We start from the raw sequence: 14520 nt of genomic DNA on the forward strand, positions 1-14520 counted from the left end.
CTCAACAAGGTTACGTCTTCTATTATCAGGTAATATTATCTATTATCTACTTTCCTCGGAAAAAATGGCCTCAATTTCGAACCCTGGATGTTCACCAAGAAGGTGAAATGAAATTTAATTCCTCCATTTATAGCCTCCCTTCTCCAAAGGTTGTTGGCAAATAACCGGCCCAGTCGCGTGGTGACGCTTCAGTGCCGTCGCCATGGTTACCTACAGTTTAATATGGGGAGCAGGATTTAGAACGGCCGGCAGGTTGTACAGTCGGGTGCAACAGTTTGCATCCGCTCACTTTAACTTGTTAGAACAAAAAGATAGTTTTCCATTAACATGGTATTTAATGCACACTGCATTCTATTCATAGTCAAAACATTAAAATGTACATATATGACACATATGTATGCAAATTCTTTGCTTAACTGGTAACTGTACTCGCAGCGGGGGAACGAGCCAAATGTAATCCATTATCACATAAATGTGATCTAGGCGTCGCTCCTCTACCAGGCTCCTACAATTGACTCACTGAAATTTAAGTTGTTATGACATTTTCATTGCAAACACCCTTTTCTGTTGCTGCAAACGGAAACTTTTGTGAATACACTATTTCTTCCAAACAATACATGTTACCACTCCCCAGAAAGTACCTTTTAAAAAGAATAGTTAAGGACAGATTCTGGAGCAGTAAGGAGATTTGGAAATGTATTCAAACCCCATCCTCATAGCTAGAGGAACCATATCTCTGCTGAAAATAAAAAAGTATAGGAGCCTGTAGACTTGTAAGAGAAGTGGTGCACAAAAACAACTAAACATTACAATCCTCATTCAGACGTTGGTCAGACCTGCACAAATGTACACTCCCCTCCAAAAGTATTGGAACAGTGAGGCCAATTCCTTTATTTTTGCTGTAGACTGACAACATTTGGGTTTGACAGCAAAAGATGAATATGACACAAGAGATCAACATTTCTGCTTTTTATTTCCAGGTATTTACATCTGGATCGGATACACGACTTACAAGATGGCACCTTTAGTTTGAACCCAGCCGTTTTTCATGCGAGCAAAAGTATTGGAGACTTGAAATAGATTAAGGTGAATAAGACTTGATATTTAGTTGCAAATGCTTGCAATAAGTGCATCAACCAAGTTCTTGCATTCTTCCTTTGTGACGCTTTTCCAGTCTGTCACCGCAGCCTCTCTCAGGTCTTTGTTCCAAGGCTTTATTCCCTTCAGTCTCCTCTTTAGAAGGTAAAATGCAGCTCTGTTGGCTTTAAGTCTAAAACCTTCCACTTCTTGCCCCTGATGAACTCCCTTGTTGTTTTGACAGCGTGTTTTGGGTCTTTATCTTGCTGCATGATGAAGGACCTCCCAATAAGTATAGTTGAATCTTTTTTTTTAAAATGGCAGACAAAATGTTTCTGTAGACTTCTGAGTCTGGAAATCCAAGCTGAAATGTTGACCTCTGGTCTCCTATTCATCCTTTGTCAAACCCAAATGTTTTCAGTCTTTGGCCTCACTGTTCCAATACTTCTGGAGGGGAGTGTACATTCTGTCTCTTCCTACAGCTGCAGCCTGACTGTCTTTCATTCCTCCCCACCCTTCTTTAAAAACCAAAAAGGAATGAGGCAAAGTAAAGACAGACACGAACACAAGCTGCCCTCCTCTCCCTGTGTAATGGCTCAAACGCCAGCCAGGATGATGTAAACTCTGATAACACCCCCGCGGCTCAGTGAATCCTCGAGTTATTGACTATAGTGTCGGCCCGGATCCTATTATCAAAGTGTCTTCAAAGGAGACTAATTGAATTAGCACGGCGAGCCGTAATTGAACGCTCGCTTTTAATGATGCATCGTGGTCTTGCACAGAGCCGAGTGTCACTATCTTTCTAATGACTCTGTCTCAGGACAGATCGCAGTGCGTCGTGCGCAGCAGCAGCAACAGTTTGTGATCCTAAAATCAAAAAACAGGCCCTTAGGAAATTGTCCAAATTTTGTAACGGTAAACTAAATGGATTCCTGAGCCTGAAATTCTGTGGATCAGTGACTGATCCACAGAATAAGGTGCAGAAGGTCGTTTGTCGATCGTTACATCCCCAAACGCAATGTGTGTGTCTCTGTCCGGTCAGGCGAACTGCAATCAACCTTCTGAGTGCCTTCAGTGAATTTTATGGTGGAAATCTTGTTTGAGATGAGTGCACCTGAAGCCCCGTGTGTGTCCCCCCCCCCCCCCAGGAAAGTGTTTTTTTTTTTCTTTTTTTTTTTTTGCTTCTTCCTGAAAGGGGTCACACAGCCACTGACACAGAAGCTATTTGTGGGGTTTTTCTCTCTTTTGTTCCTTTTGTCACTGGTGTTTGTTTTCTCTCGGTTTGTTTTCGGTTTCCTGTTCTCGCACCTCAGTCAAAAATTGTTTTCCTTTTGCTGCTGTTTGCATTTAGCCTCGGTAGCTGCCTGTGCTAATGCTTTCTAGAGCTGCCATATCTCTGGATTCATCATCCTCCGTGTATGAGAACAAAACAATAACAACTCCAGAATCAAACTCTGCTCCCAGCAGCGACTTCTCGTGAAGACACTTTCGACGGTGCCTCCAGTTTTCTCTCAGACCCAGATGGTGTGTGGTGCTCTTAAGGTTACAGGTTAAAGTTTAAGACTGATTTATAGTTTCTAGTTCAGCGTCTCATCCGGCTGTGAACATATGGCGCTCTGCCGGAGAGGATACAGATACCAGGCCAGAGTGATGGATGTCTGCATATCTTTGCATGCATGTGTGTGTCCTTTTCAGCATGTTACCAGTATGCATGAGCGGAGCATGTGCTAAGAAACCAGTGTCCGTGTAAAGCAGGGAGGGGCGTGTGCTCAAACTCTTTAAAGCACACGCAGTTTGCAGCACTGGGCTGAAATGAGGGTTTATTCTTCGGTGTTGTGCACACTTGTGTTGTCTTGTTGGAAAGGCGTCTGTCAGCTGCAGTTTCTGAAATGGTAACAGCATTTGGATGTGGTATAAATTAACACTGTACTAACTTATAGCAATGTTGGTGCGTAGATGCAATTCAGTTTTGTTCTCTGTATGCGAATTGTTGCATGACTTTATTTCCTCTTGCACCTACTTTCACAACGACAGCATCAGACCTAATGATTAAGAACCTCCACACCTATTCACATTTAAACAGATTTGGGTTTTAAAACGTTAATGCAGACTCAAACAAATAATATGATCCAGGTTCGGTGGCTGTACCGCAGCTTGTCTCTCTTTTTTTAAAACTCATGCAAACTCTCATTTGAGCTCAATTCCACATTAGATTTAGTTTTGCTCCTCCGTCCCTGCCAGTGTGTCTCTGTACCAGCGTCCACATCATTTTGTAAGTGACAGAGTGGTCAAAGTGGCAGGATTGGGGGAGTGAGCAGCACTTCATTAAAGGGCAGCATTACTCCACTCACACTCTCACACATACATACGCACTGGCGCACACCACTTCATTTAGTCTGAGAGACAGAAAGGACAGGCCCCAATGGATTCTCCCATTAATCTTTAATGAGCCCCTGGGCCTGAAATCTGCCCGCCTGCCTCTCCTTCTCCACATCCAGGAAACAAACAATGAGTCGGCTGGAAAACGCATCGGCCGCTTGTCCTCATACCTGCCGTCCAGTCTGCCTGTCTGCATGGTAGCCATTAACCCCCCTCCCCCAACTCAGCCCTGAATTATTAATGTGGCTATCTAACCCTCTGCTCGACAAGCCCACTCCCTGCAACGGGAATGGCCGAACTCTTGATGGTGAGGTTGTGAATGTGCAAACTTTGGAAGGCTGAGGTGAATTAGTCCCTGTGTGAATCTCAGTGATCGAGTCAGCAGCATGAGCTGTAGTCTGGACACATTAAATTATTTTTGGTTTGTTTTTGCAAACCAAACTGTGTCTATGTCCATCACGGACTCAAACCCCACTCGCCTCTTTTACCACTTACACAACAATCTCGTCAAACGGTACAAAATAAAAGCCTTCGATGAGCCGCAAAATCACAGTTAGAATATTTTGTGACCTGGTTCTAAACTAAAGAGCAAAATTAATCAGACATCTAATTACCTTTTATCTGTAGTGTATATGTTCAAAATGTAATAAGACATCAGGCTTCTCTTATCCAAGTGATGATTTCACCGAATTGATAGGAAATGTCAAGAGATATAGATTTTGTTACTGGGATTTTGGTCATATCGCACAGATGTGCATTTTATCTATAATTATGCTGTTTTGTTTCTTATTCCTTGTATTTTGCCATCGCTCACTTCAGCCTCTGCCATTTCATTCTTCCTCTCACACACATGCACACGCACCTTCTCAGTCTGACGTTGGTGTAATTGTCAGTTGCTGCCAGATTTCTCAGAGATGGTGCATATTGAAATAAAGGGTCTGTGAGATGCCTGCGTGTGCTGTGATGAATGCCGATCTCATTTACTCTTCCTCAGATAGTGCCGAGCGGCTCCTCTGTCTCTGATGTCTGCTCTCCTGATAAACACTGAATAGTGTTAGATGTGTTTCAGAGACTCTGTGAGTTGTTATTGTTTCTCTATCTGCGGAACTTTCTTTTCTTTATCTGGCCTCTGTGTGATTTACGACGTGCGTGTGTGAGGGTTTCTGCTTTCCTCTAATCAGGGGTCTGTGCAGCTCCAGTACATCGTAGGGTCACCAAATAAAGTAGGACACACATATGGGTGTGTAGAAGTGTTCGCTTTGAGAACAGGCTCGCATTCATTCATTAACACGAGTCCTGTTGTTGTGCTGTGGAATTTGAATGGCTGCTGTGCACTGATCTGGCACTTTGTTTACTGCACATGTGCTCATCAGTGCAGAACAATTTAACAATCTTATTCACTGGGTCTGAGCTCTCTTAATGTGCACTATGAAGCCACATCAGTTGCAGAATCATTTGTATTTTGAACTTTTAACATGTTGACACGTCATCCATGAATATATAAGCATATTGAATGTAGAGGATCGTGTACAATATCAAACGTATTCCCAGGAAAATAAAATGTAAACACAAGTTGCACATCATGACCCAAAGATATGCTGCTATGTCCTGAACCCTTTACTCATGGTTAATTAGGGAAACACACACACACACGCCTTATTTTTGTTTTACCAACAGTCATTTTGCTGTCAGAAAAAATCTGCAAATCCGACTTGTTGTCTTCGTCTCTTTGTTGTGACAGTTTGCACTTGGAGCCAGCAGGAGACGACAGCAGCCAGAACTCCTTACACCGTGTTTCTCTCTCCCTCTCGCACACGCACACACACGCGCTGCCCTGTAGCTGTACGTCCTCTAGGCACCCAAAGTGTCATGGCAACCGTACGGCAGCCACGGTAACAGCAGGCTCATTTTCATACTGATGAGGCGACCAGTTGCCGGGGAGGCCTGCGTTGCTGCTGCTGCTGCTCCTCGCTCATCTATCCTCTCCGGTGTCGCCCTAAAATTTTAATGACCTTCTTTCTCCGCTTCTCATTTTTCCCTTTAGCTCTACATGTGTGTGTGTGTGTGTGTGTGTGTGTGTGTGTCAGCTTCAGTATTCAAACAGACAACGTGTCCTCGGTTAATACAAGAAGAGAACAAAGGCCTTGTCATTTTGAAGATATAAGAATGTTTAAAGGGCATGTATTTTTACAGCTGTGGAAAACCTCCTCCGCTCTGCACCTCTTGGCTCCGTCAGGTCAGCAGCTCAGCTCGCTTTTCAGCTCCTGAACTGTACTTGGGTTGTAACTGTGGCTCGACCTAACGTGAAATGGGTGAAGGAAGGTGGCAGGACCCGACTTTGTAACGTCCGCCCATAAATGGCTCGTTTCAACAGATGTGGAGCATCTGCAAGAGTCTTTGTTTAGACGCATGGAAAACGAGATGGCACCTTACTGTAGCTTTGCCATTACTCATGACCACAGCGTGGCTCAGTCACTTTGACTCCTTCAGTGCTGGAGCTTCATTCCTTTCCTTTAACTTCTGATACACAGCCGAGTTTCTGATCCAGGTTCAAACCCACTTGAATCTGACTGAAACAAATGTATCTCACTTGAAGCCTTCTCACGCTTTCACTGTGTTTCTTTTTCTAGGACGACGAGGCCAGAGAAGAGGAGAACGGTAGGATCGACCCGGTCGGCCGAGCTGACTTCTGCCTGGACCACACCCCTGTGAGATCACTGGAGTAAGTCCTTCTGTGGTGTATCAGCTTGCTTTTTTTTCCTAACCTTGCTGAAATACTGAAACCCACCCACCCACAGTGCTAACACTGGAGTCGCTGCTGATCATTTTGTGAATATTCAGAGAGACTCCAAGAGAAGAGACTCTAAATTGTGATGTTCACCTTTCGAGACCTTCTCAAAAATGTGACGGGCTCATTCATTTGAAGGGTGTGTTTTTTCCTATGGAATCCACACTTTTGCAGAATCCTAAAATAAAGCTGGATTCTTTTGATGATTATTAGCGGTATGTTGACAGTGAACAGGCTCTGATGGTGATGCTGATGTTATCTTATTACCAGCAGGTGCCAGTGGTCAAATGTATGTAAAATAGCATTTGAGTTTGTTTGAAACTAGATTTTCCCTTTTTAAAGTTGCCCCACGTTGATCAGCTCTCTTCTGGCTTTCTTCACATAATAAGCACTTAAAAGGCAGAGCAGCAGGTTTTATATTGTAATCCAGGTTTGTTTGTAGAAAATCTCATTTCAACTCTGCTTCCTGATTTACATAATTCTCTTTTGTGGGAGCAAAATGATCCTCGTCTCGCCATCAGCGCTCTCCCACGCACTAACCCATTCAGCTCCTGTTATTAACAACTGTGTTTTGTTTTGTTGGTTTGCTCTCTTGCATGCTTCCAGTTTAATATGCAGGTATGGTATTGTCATTATATTTCTGATTTTTTTCCAGAGACTCCAGCTTCTCCCGCCTCTTAGTTGTCAACAAAGGGCCCCATTTTCCCCGAGCTAATTATGGTCATTGTATCAAAGCTGTGAGTGGAAGAGATTTGGCATCTTGTAAAATGTGCCTGTATATAGATGTTTTCTGGCCAAACAGACAAGTGAAGAATGCTGCTTCGGAAAAAGTGTTTTTGTGCTTTTAAAGGGTGAAAGGATCACACCAACAACATTCTTCCCTATGAATCCAGTAAAATGATTTACAGCCCGGGGCTCCATCGCAAATACTGGGTAGAAGCCGAAGTTTGGATTTGTTTTTCTTCACTTTCATCAAGCGTGCACTGCTGTACATCTGCAGCCTTAATCACTTCCCAGATAAAAAAGTATTTCCATCTTGATATTTGTAGCACAAATGCGAAGTGTGTCAAATGGTTCAACCATGCGGGAATTCCAAATGAATTTTTCCACTTTGGGCAGTGGTTGGTGCTGCAGCTCAACACACAAAGCAAATAAAAATGGAGGAAGAGCTTTTTGTGTTTTAAAGGCGCAGGCCTGGCAGTGAAATTTGCCGTTTTGACGTGCAGACGTCCTAGAAAATCCACCGGACATAATCCAGAAATGGGATGCAGCAGAAGACAAGATTCCGTTTGAATTCTGTGATGTTTTGAACACTCGTAGCAGAGAGTCGCAACTAGAATTGTAGCTTTTGAAATGATTTGGGCTCCTCTGTTTTACTGTCCTCTTTCTGTTTTATTATTTCTTCATTCACACCTCTTTCTGTTATCATCATCATCATCATCATCATTGTGTTTCTTTCATCATCATCTTATTTCCTGTTTTTGCCCACATGGTGTCACCCCTCTCCAATCCCCACACCCACCCATCCCCCTGTCTCTCCGTCTTCCATCCGTCACCGTCTCCCAGAGACATTGTCAGACTGGTGGAGGTGTCAAACGACGGCGGGCCCCTGGGAATCCATGTGGTGCCTTTCAGTGGCAGGGACCGCAGGTAAAAGCATCCAGAGCGGAGCCTCGCTGCTTTGCAAGCAGACAAGAGGGACCACTTGTCCACAGGGTCTAAAAATGTCCAAATTGTTCAAAATGTGCATGTTAAGAATTTTAAACATCAAACCACCTTCAGACTTCTTCCGTTTGTGTTCAGATGGGCCAGAACAACGGCTTGCTAGGTGTGTACGACTAGAGCAGGGCTGCTTTTGCATTTTCAGAAAGCTTAAGTCTTACACACCTGACAGCTTTCAGAATTGTACAAAGAAGAAAATCGCCCACTTAGCCCCTTTAGGTGAAGTCTTGTCAGCCTTTTTTGTAGGAAAGAAAAGGAATTCACTCGAATTTGGTTTTTTATAAACATTTCTCGTCTTGATTGTGCTAATTTAGGTTCCTTTTTTTGGGGGGGGGGGGGGCGGGGCGGCATGTGAAGAAGCCTGACGAGACGTGTGTTGCGGCCCCTACACACACATACAGACAAACAAACATGCAATCGTGCTGGACATTGTGTCTTTGGGGCCCTTTTTGTGTAATCACTTCATCACTCGTACAAGCGCAATGTCACGTACGTCACTCTGCATCAGGAAGCCATTTGCCAGTTTACAGTGATCAATCATGCTTGTTTAGGGTTTGCAGGTGACTGTCATATTTCTCCAAGGCTGCTGTCATATCAGCTTTACGTGATTCAAAGGATACGCTGAGCAGTGCACACAACACACACACGCACTTGTGCACAAATGGCTGCAACACAGTCAAAAGCACACAGCTGGGACAAAGCTGTGAAGGAATTAAAGGCATTTCACATCTGGTTTAAATATACCCAGAGAGGCATTTTCTGGAGGCGGTGAGCAGTCAAGAGAAGCTAACATTTAATGCTTGTTTTTGGAGCTACACCTAAAATGTTTTAGAACCAGCAAAAACAAAAAAAGCTGATATTTGATTGTTTTCACAGAGTCACGTTGCAGTGAGTTATTCTCTGCAGTTTGCCAGCAGCACACAACCAAATCCAGTCCAAACTATTTTATGTATGACTCTGCTCCCACACGCAAATATGATCAGGGCTGGCGAAGCTCGCCGCTGCGCCTTATTGAGAATCAGCATATCACTGTTCCCACTGGCTGACTTCATCAACCTAAAAGCACATTTAGGAGTCACTTTTCTTTTATTGGGGAAACGTCAGAGTGGGTGTTATCCAAAGATTAAGATGCCTCTCTTTCATCAGAGAAATGGCCCTTCCACGGCAAATCGCATTGTGTTCCCACTCAAATTCAATCATTGAAATTGTCTCTGAACTTTCTTCAACTGCTGAACTTTTCTGCCCTCTCTGTAATCGCATTCCCATTCATATTGAGTTATAAGCCTCGGGCGAGGGCGAGTATTGAGCCCCTAAAATCAGCCCGCTTTACCTCGCCGTCACGCGCTGCTACTACCTCAGAAGAAGCCTCAACGCACACATACGCAGACTATAAAGACTCGGATTAGGTTTGCGCCCATCTTTTTCCAACCCCGCGGCTGATTTTCTTCCTCACACTCGGGTGTATAATCCCCAAAGCGCCCTTTCAGGTGAAGTTAGCCTCTTGCCTTGGCTGTGCAGGGAGGCATAAGCCAGTTTGCCACGGCGGATTACAGGGCGACAACCATTGCAGCTCAGCAGGGTTGAAGTGCTACAGCGTCTCTCTCTAACCCACCTGCTATCAGCGTTCAGTGCTTTGTGTTTTCCCTATTAAAAGGGATGCAGCAGTCCGAGGGGTTAGAAAAGAAACACCTGGGAAAAACACTGACCCTGGCAGAACTACAGCCGAGTTTTTCAATGTGTTGATTGCCTTTGAATAGATGCCACCCCCACACAGCCTCTAAAGCCCCCCGATGCAATGTGATTGCCTTCTCTCACAAGCAAAATTGGTGCACAGATGATGCAAATGGCAGGACCACACTGTACACTCGCTTCAAGTACAAAAGGATAAAGCACAGGGAGCAATTAGGCATGATTTTTGTTTTTTTTATCGAGTGAAAATGCTTTTCATTAAAAAGGCTGACATAGATTTCAACCAACAGTAATGAAACGATGTGAGATCAAGGAATTTCATGTGAAAAATAACTTAATTATAGGCTTCAAAAATGGCAAAATACAATTGGGTGTAGTGCACAGTCCATCCAGTTCATTGTTTTTTGTCTACTTTAGCCTTCCAAGCTTCAGCAAATCATCTTGCACATTGTTGACATGCACTTTTGAATATTTCAGGACTCTTGGCTTGTTGGTCAAGCGTCTGGAAAAGGGAGGGAAGGCCGAGCAGCAAGGCCTCTTCCAGGAGAACGACTGTATCGTCTGTATCAATAATGGAGACCTGCGAAACATCCGCTTTGAACAGTAAGACGGCAGCGTGCCGGAGCCACCGCCGACTCCTGGTGGTTCCTGGACTTTCCTGTGTGAACTTTGCTTCCTCTCTTTAAATACCTCCCCTCCTCTTTGCTGACGTCCTCTCCCGTCTCCTTCCTGCCTCATGCCGCTCTCTCAGTGCATAGGCTCCTCTGCTGCCTGTCACTGCGCTAAGCTAACCTTCCTCTTTTTAACTCCTGTAGGTAACGCCCACAATCGCTGAAGCAGCCTCTACAATGATCCTAGCATTTATTCCCTAACGGCACCGCTGGACTCCTACTCCAGCACTTTTTTTTTCTCCCTCCTTCCATTGGAAGGAATGAGAATAAGGTTTATTCACTGCCTCAGTTTTCCAGCATTGTTCCTGCCTCGTGCTTTCAATTCCTGCCTGACCAAACCCAGCTGCTAACCTTCCTCCATGTTTACTAGATCGTATATGATGCATGCATCTTTGATATTAAGTGTGTGTGTATATTAACATGTGTTTCTACTAATTTCCATCTGTCAGTATAAATAAAATAAATGTGTGTTTTTATTTGCAGTGTAAAATTGACAGGTGATATACATTATGTACCACAACCATGAACTACCACCTACACATGATCATATACAGATAGATAATGTTAATTATCTATCTGCTGCTGTCCCAAGGGATTTACAGCCTCTGGGAAAAAAAAGGGTTTCACACACAAAACAGACAAAAACTTAACAAAAGTTTCCACTTGTGGAATGTAGCCATACAAATATCACTTAGTTTGTATTTGTTGTCAGGCAGAAATCAAGGTAAACACCAGGCAGGGACACTGAAACTATCACCATGTGAGGTATTATGTGTGTCTAGGACCCTGGTGGAGTGAAGTCTAGCAGTGGAAGGCGGCCTCACTTAGTGTTACGCCCAACAGTTGCTCTTGTTATAACAGCATTTTATAAGGGAGCCGATTACATCTTGTCTGCAACTTAATCCTGCGTAAAATCGCGTTGCTGAAGAGACGAGACCGTCCCCAGGCCCAAGGTTATTAGTGTCTAGGGGGGGGGAATGAACCGGCTTGGGATTTCACTGCAGAATTCGGCTGGAATGGAGCAAGCAGCAGAAATTCTGGGGCCCCAGTATTTTCCTGAAAGTCCGTTCAGCTGTCAGGCCATAGCTGGGTCTGTTTTATTAAAACAGGTGGCGCTAACAAGGCTGTGCTGTTGCAGGGTGCTGACAGCCAACAAGGTTTCATTCACACTTACTGTACACGACCTCACTCCGAAATGGCTTTAAGAGAGGATTTTCTTCAAACTATCCATTGGGTGGAGGTCTCCTTCATCTGCAGCCAAATGAGGGAATTATATCGTGGAACTGCCAGGGAGGGTTCAGTCCCTTTTTAGAGCAGCTCACACTCACAAGACGTATTAATTAACATGTCAGAATGTTCAGGTGGATGATGGGTTTTATATTTGTATGAATGTACGTCTCTATGTTAGAGAATCATCAGATGCGATTCACTAAGTTTAAAATCAGTTAAAAAAATGAAGTCTTTCCCCATCATTTCCAATTCAGATCTCTCTCATAAAACATTTCCTGTCACTCCAGAGCCCAGAACATGTTTCGCCAGGCCATGCGCTCTCCGCTCATCATGTTCCACGTGGTGCCGTCTTCTATGAAGGCCCAGTACGAGCAGCTGTCGCAGGCTGAGAGGAACCCAGCGTACGCCTCGGGTCGGTTCAGCCCCGACTCCCTGACCGGCAGCACTGTCTCCAGCATGGACCACACCCCGCAGAGGATGTCTCGGCATGGCGCCCATCCCCACCCTCATTCCCCGGCTAACCCAGATCCAACTGATGGCTACGCCCCCCCGAGGCACCTGGGGATCTCCGCGGCCAAACCGCCGACGGGTCACACTCCCTCACCTCAAAGGGGGCTCACCTCCACCCCGCCTGGGGGATACACCAAAAAAATTGGCAGGAGGCTCAACATCCAGCTAAATAAAGGTAAGCTGAAGAACGGTCCATGCAAAAACACTGTATGTAGGCGAGCTAAAGAAGTGAAGTGCTAGAGAAGAAGTGCCATGACAGGGAGGGGACTGAAACCCAGATGGACATTGGAAACTTTCATTAGCAGAAAAGTTGTTTAAAGGGATCCCAGTCCCTACATGATGCATTACATCATTTTGCTTTTACAAGATCGTGTGATTGTCTCCAAGCCCTCGTGGCTTATCTTCCTCAGGCTTTCTGTGTTTCCTGAGTATATTAGCAATGTCCCTGTTTTCTTGCACATCGAAACGAGAGTAGGAACAGTCTGAGAAATGGCAACAATACAAAGAAGCTTGCAAAATGTGAACAATGATGTAAAAGGCTTAAAAGCATCCAGAGTTTAGGCTTTGACTGACGGCTGGCACAGGTGGGGCAAACTACTGGCAGCAGGATACCAGGTGTCGGTGCCAGGTCTCAGGGCCGGAGAGTTTGTTGCTAAGCAGCCGCTGCTCTCTGTATTCTGTCAACTGCAACAGCAAAGACTCTGACAGGGCTGCACCATATGCCCGTTGAAGTTTGCACCCAAAGCTGTTCACACTCGTGGGCCTGGAATGAAGCTGGAACATAAAACATAAAAACACCCATCTGCCTCTTGCACATTCCATCCATCCTGGCTGATTGCCATTTGCATTTGTTCCTCCATCAGAGTTTCCCCTCCTCATCCCTACTTCTCTGCTGCGTCGCAGCATCGAGGAAAACACTGCATTCTGCACATAGCAGGAGGATCTGTTGTCTTCTCACTCAAAGATGTTATCTTTTCTCATTCCACCTTTTGTTTGCCAACGTTGGAGCAGACACTTGGGCGGATTAACAGCGATTCCCAAAAGGCCGCTTGGCTCATCTGTTTGTTTGGAGGACCGACTTAAGCCCGCTGCTTTGAGCGCAGATTAAAGCCTCCCGTGTTGTTTATGTGCCTGAATCAGACACCAGTCTCCTTGCAAATCCCAGGGAGTATCGAAATCAATCAAAGAATCCCATTCTGCACAGGAAATTGCTTAGGTTTGTCTTAATCAAGCTAATGGGGGTTTTAAAGACCCTCCTCCTTGTTTAAAGCCAGGAACGCTACAGGCATTTACCGGTGAGTATAATACCGCACCTTGTCTGCCCGGTGGGAAGTTGATTGGCTCATCAATGTAGGGGATTAGCTAGAGGATGTGAAACAGAATAGCTAAGTGTTATGTTTTTCTTTGCATCAGCATAGTGCGACAGGCAGTGAGGATTAGGGCCGTGTCTTTGATGCAGCACAGACGCTCATTATTGTTCTTACCGTAACTTTGTTTTACAGTGTTGGACACACTTGTCATTTGGAGCAGCCTCTTCGCAAAGCTCTTGGAAAAACGCATCGATCCAGATGTGGCCACATGCTTGTGGAGAAGAAGGGATAATAATCAGCATGTTCGCTTGATTACAACAGTGCCACTTTATTTCCCCCCTCCATGAACCCACTTTCATGTGTTTGTACTGTTTTTAAGTTCTTGTGTTATGCAAACGTATCAGGCCTTAAAGGTGGACGTCCTCACTAGCACAGAGTAAATTCTTGCACTTATTACAGGATCCAGCCTCACATTTTAAAAGGTTAAAAGCCTTCGAAGTTGCCTTGCCCAGCAGAACTTCCTCTGTTAAGTTTTCACTGGAAAAGTACTTAAGCTCTCTGTGGACAGGATGCAAAATTTCTCTTGGTTCTAAGTTGGTTCTAATAAGGGGAAGTGGTTTTTCTGTCAGCGTTGTTGATCTTATGACATTATAAATGTCTATTCGTGCCAAATGCCTGCCTGAACACTTACTGTACAGCTGAGAATGAACTTACTTACAGTAGCTTCAGGTGCAGGCATGCACGGAAGATAGAGGTGTTAAAAAATAGATTGGATCATAAGACTCGCTCTCCTTGTCTCATCCCACAGGTCCTGAGGGACTCGGCTTCAGTATAACATCGCGGGACGTCCCCATCGGGGGCTCGGCACCCATCTATGTGAAGAACATTCTGCCAAGGGGGGCTGCCATTCAAGATGGCCGCCTGAAGGCAGGAGACAGGTTGCTTGAGGTGAAAAAATGTTAAACTTTAGTGTTTTTTTTTTTTTATCATAGCAGTTGCTGTTGTACAGGAGTCTAGTGCTGTCTGTGGGCACTGCATTGGGTTGTGTGGACTTTACTCCTCCAACATGTAGCAGCAGCGCTTCACCTCTGTATCAGAGGAAGCATGAATTCAAAGTGGAGCTAATGGATGGCAGGTAACTGTT

General features: G+C 44.8%; 1 protein-coding gene across 16 annotated transcripts in view; it reads left to right on the forward strand.

Moving 5' to 3' along the window:
* Positions 1-14520, forward strand: part of pard3ab (par-3 family cell polarity regulator alpha, b) — a 206147-nt gene that overhangs the window by 90691 nt on the left and 100936 nt on the right. For 15 of the 16 annotated variants that reach the window (XR_010916452.1, XR_010916451.1, XM_067528707.1 and 12 more), the window contains exons 6-10: positions 6087-6178; positions 7811-7894; positions 10133-10258; positions 11844-12241; positions 14185-14324. Coding sequence is in view for 14 of the 16 variants with exons in the window: in XM_067528707.1 (XP_067384808.1) it covers positions 6087-6178; positions 7811-7894; positions 10133-10258; positions 11844-12241; positions 14185-14324 (840 nt within the window). In the remaining 2 variants the exon portion in view is untranslated. The remainder of the gene's footprint in view (positions 1-6086; positions 6179-7810; positions 7895-10132; positions 10259-11843; positions 12242-14184; positions 14325-14520) is intronic. The other variant, XM_067528706.1, reaches the window with a different exon arrangement.

The sequence above is a fragment of the Channa argus genome, chromosome 14, assembly GCF_033026475.1.
Source record: "Channa argus isolate prfri chromosome 14, Channa argus male v1.0, whole genome shotgun sequence".
NCBI lineage: Eukaryota > Metazoa > Chordata > Actinopteri > Anabantiformes > Channidae > Channa > Channa argus.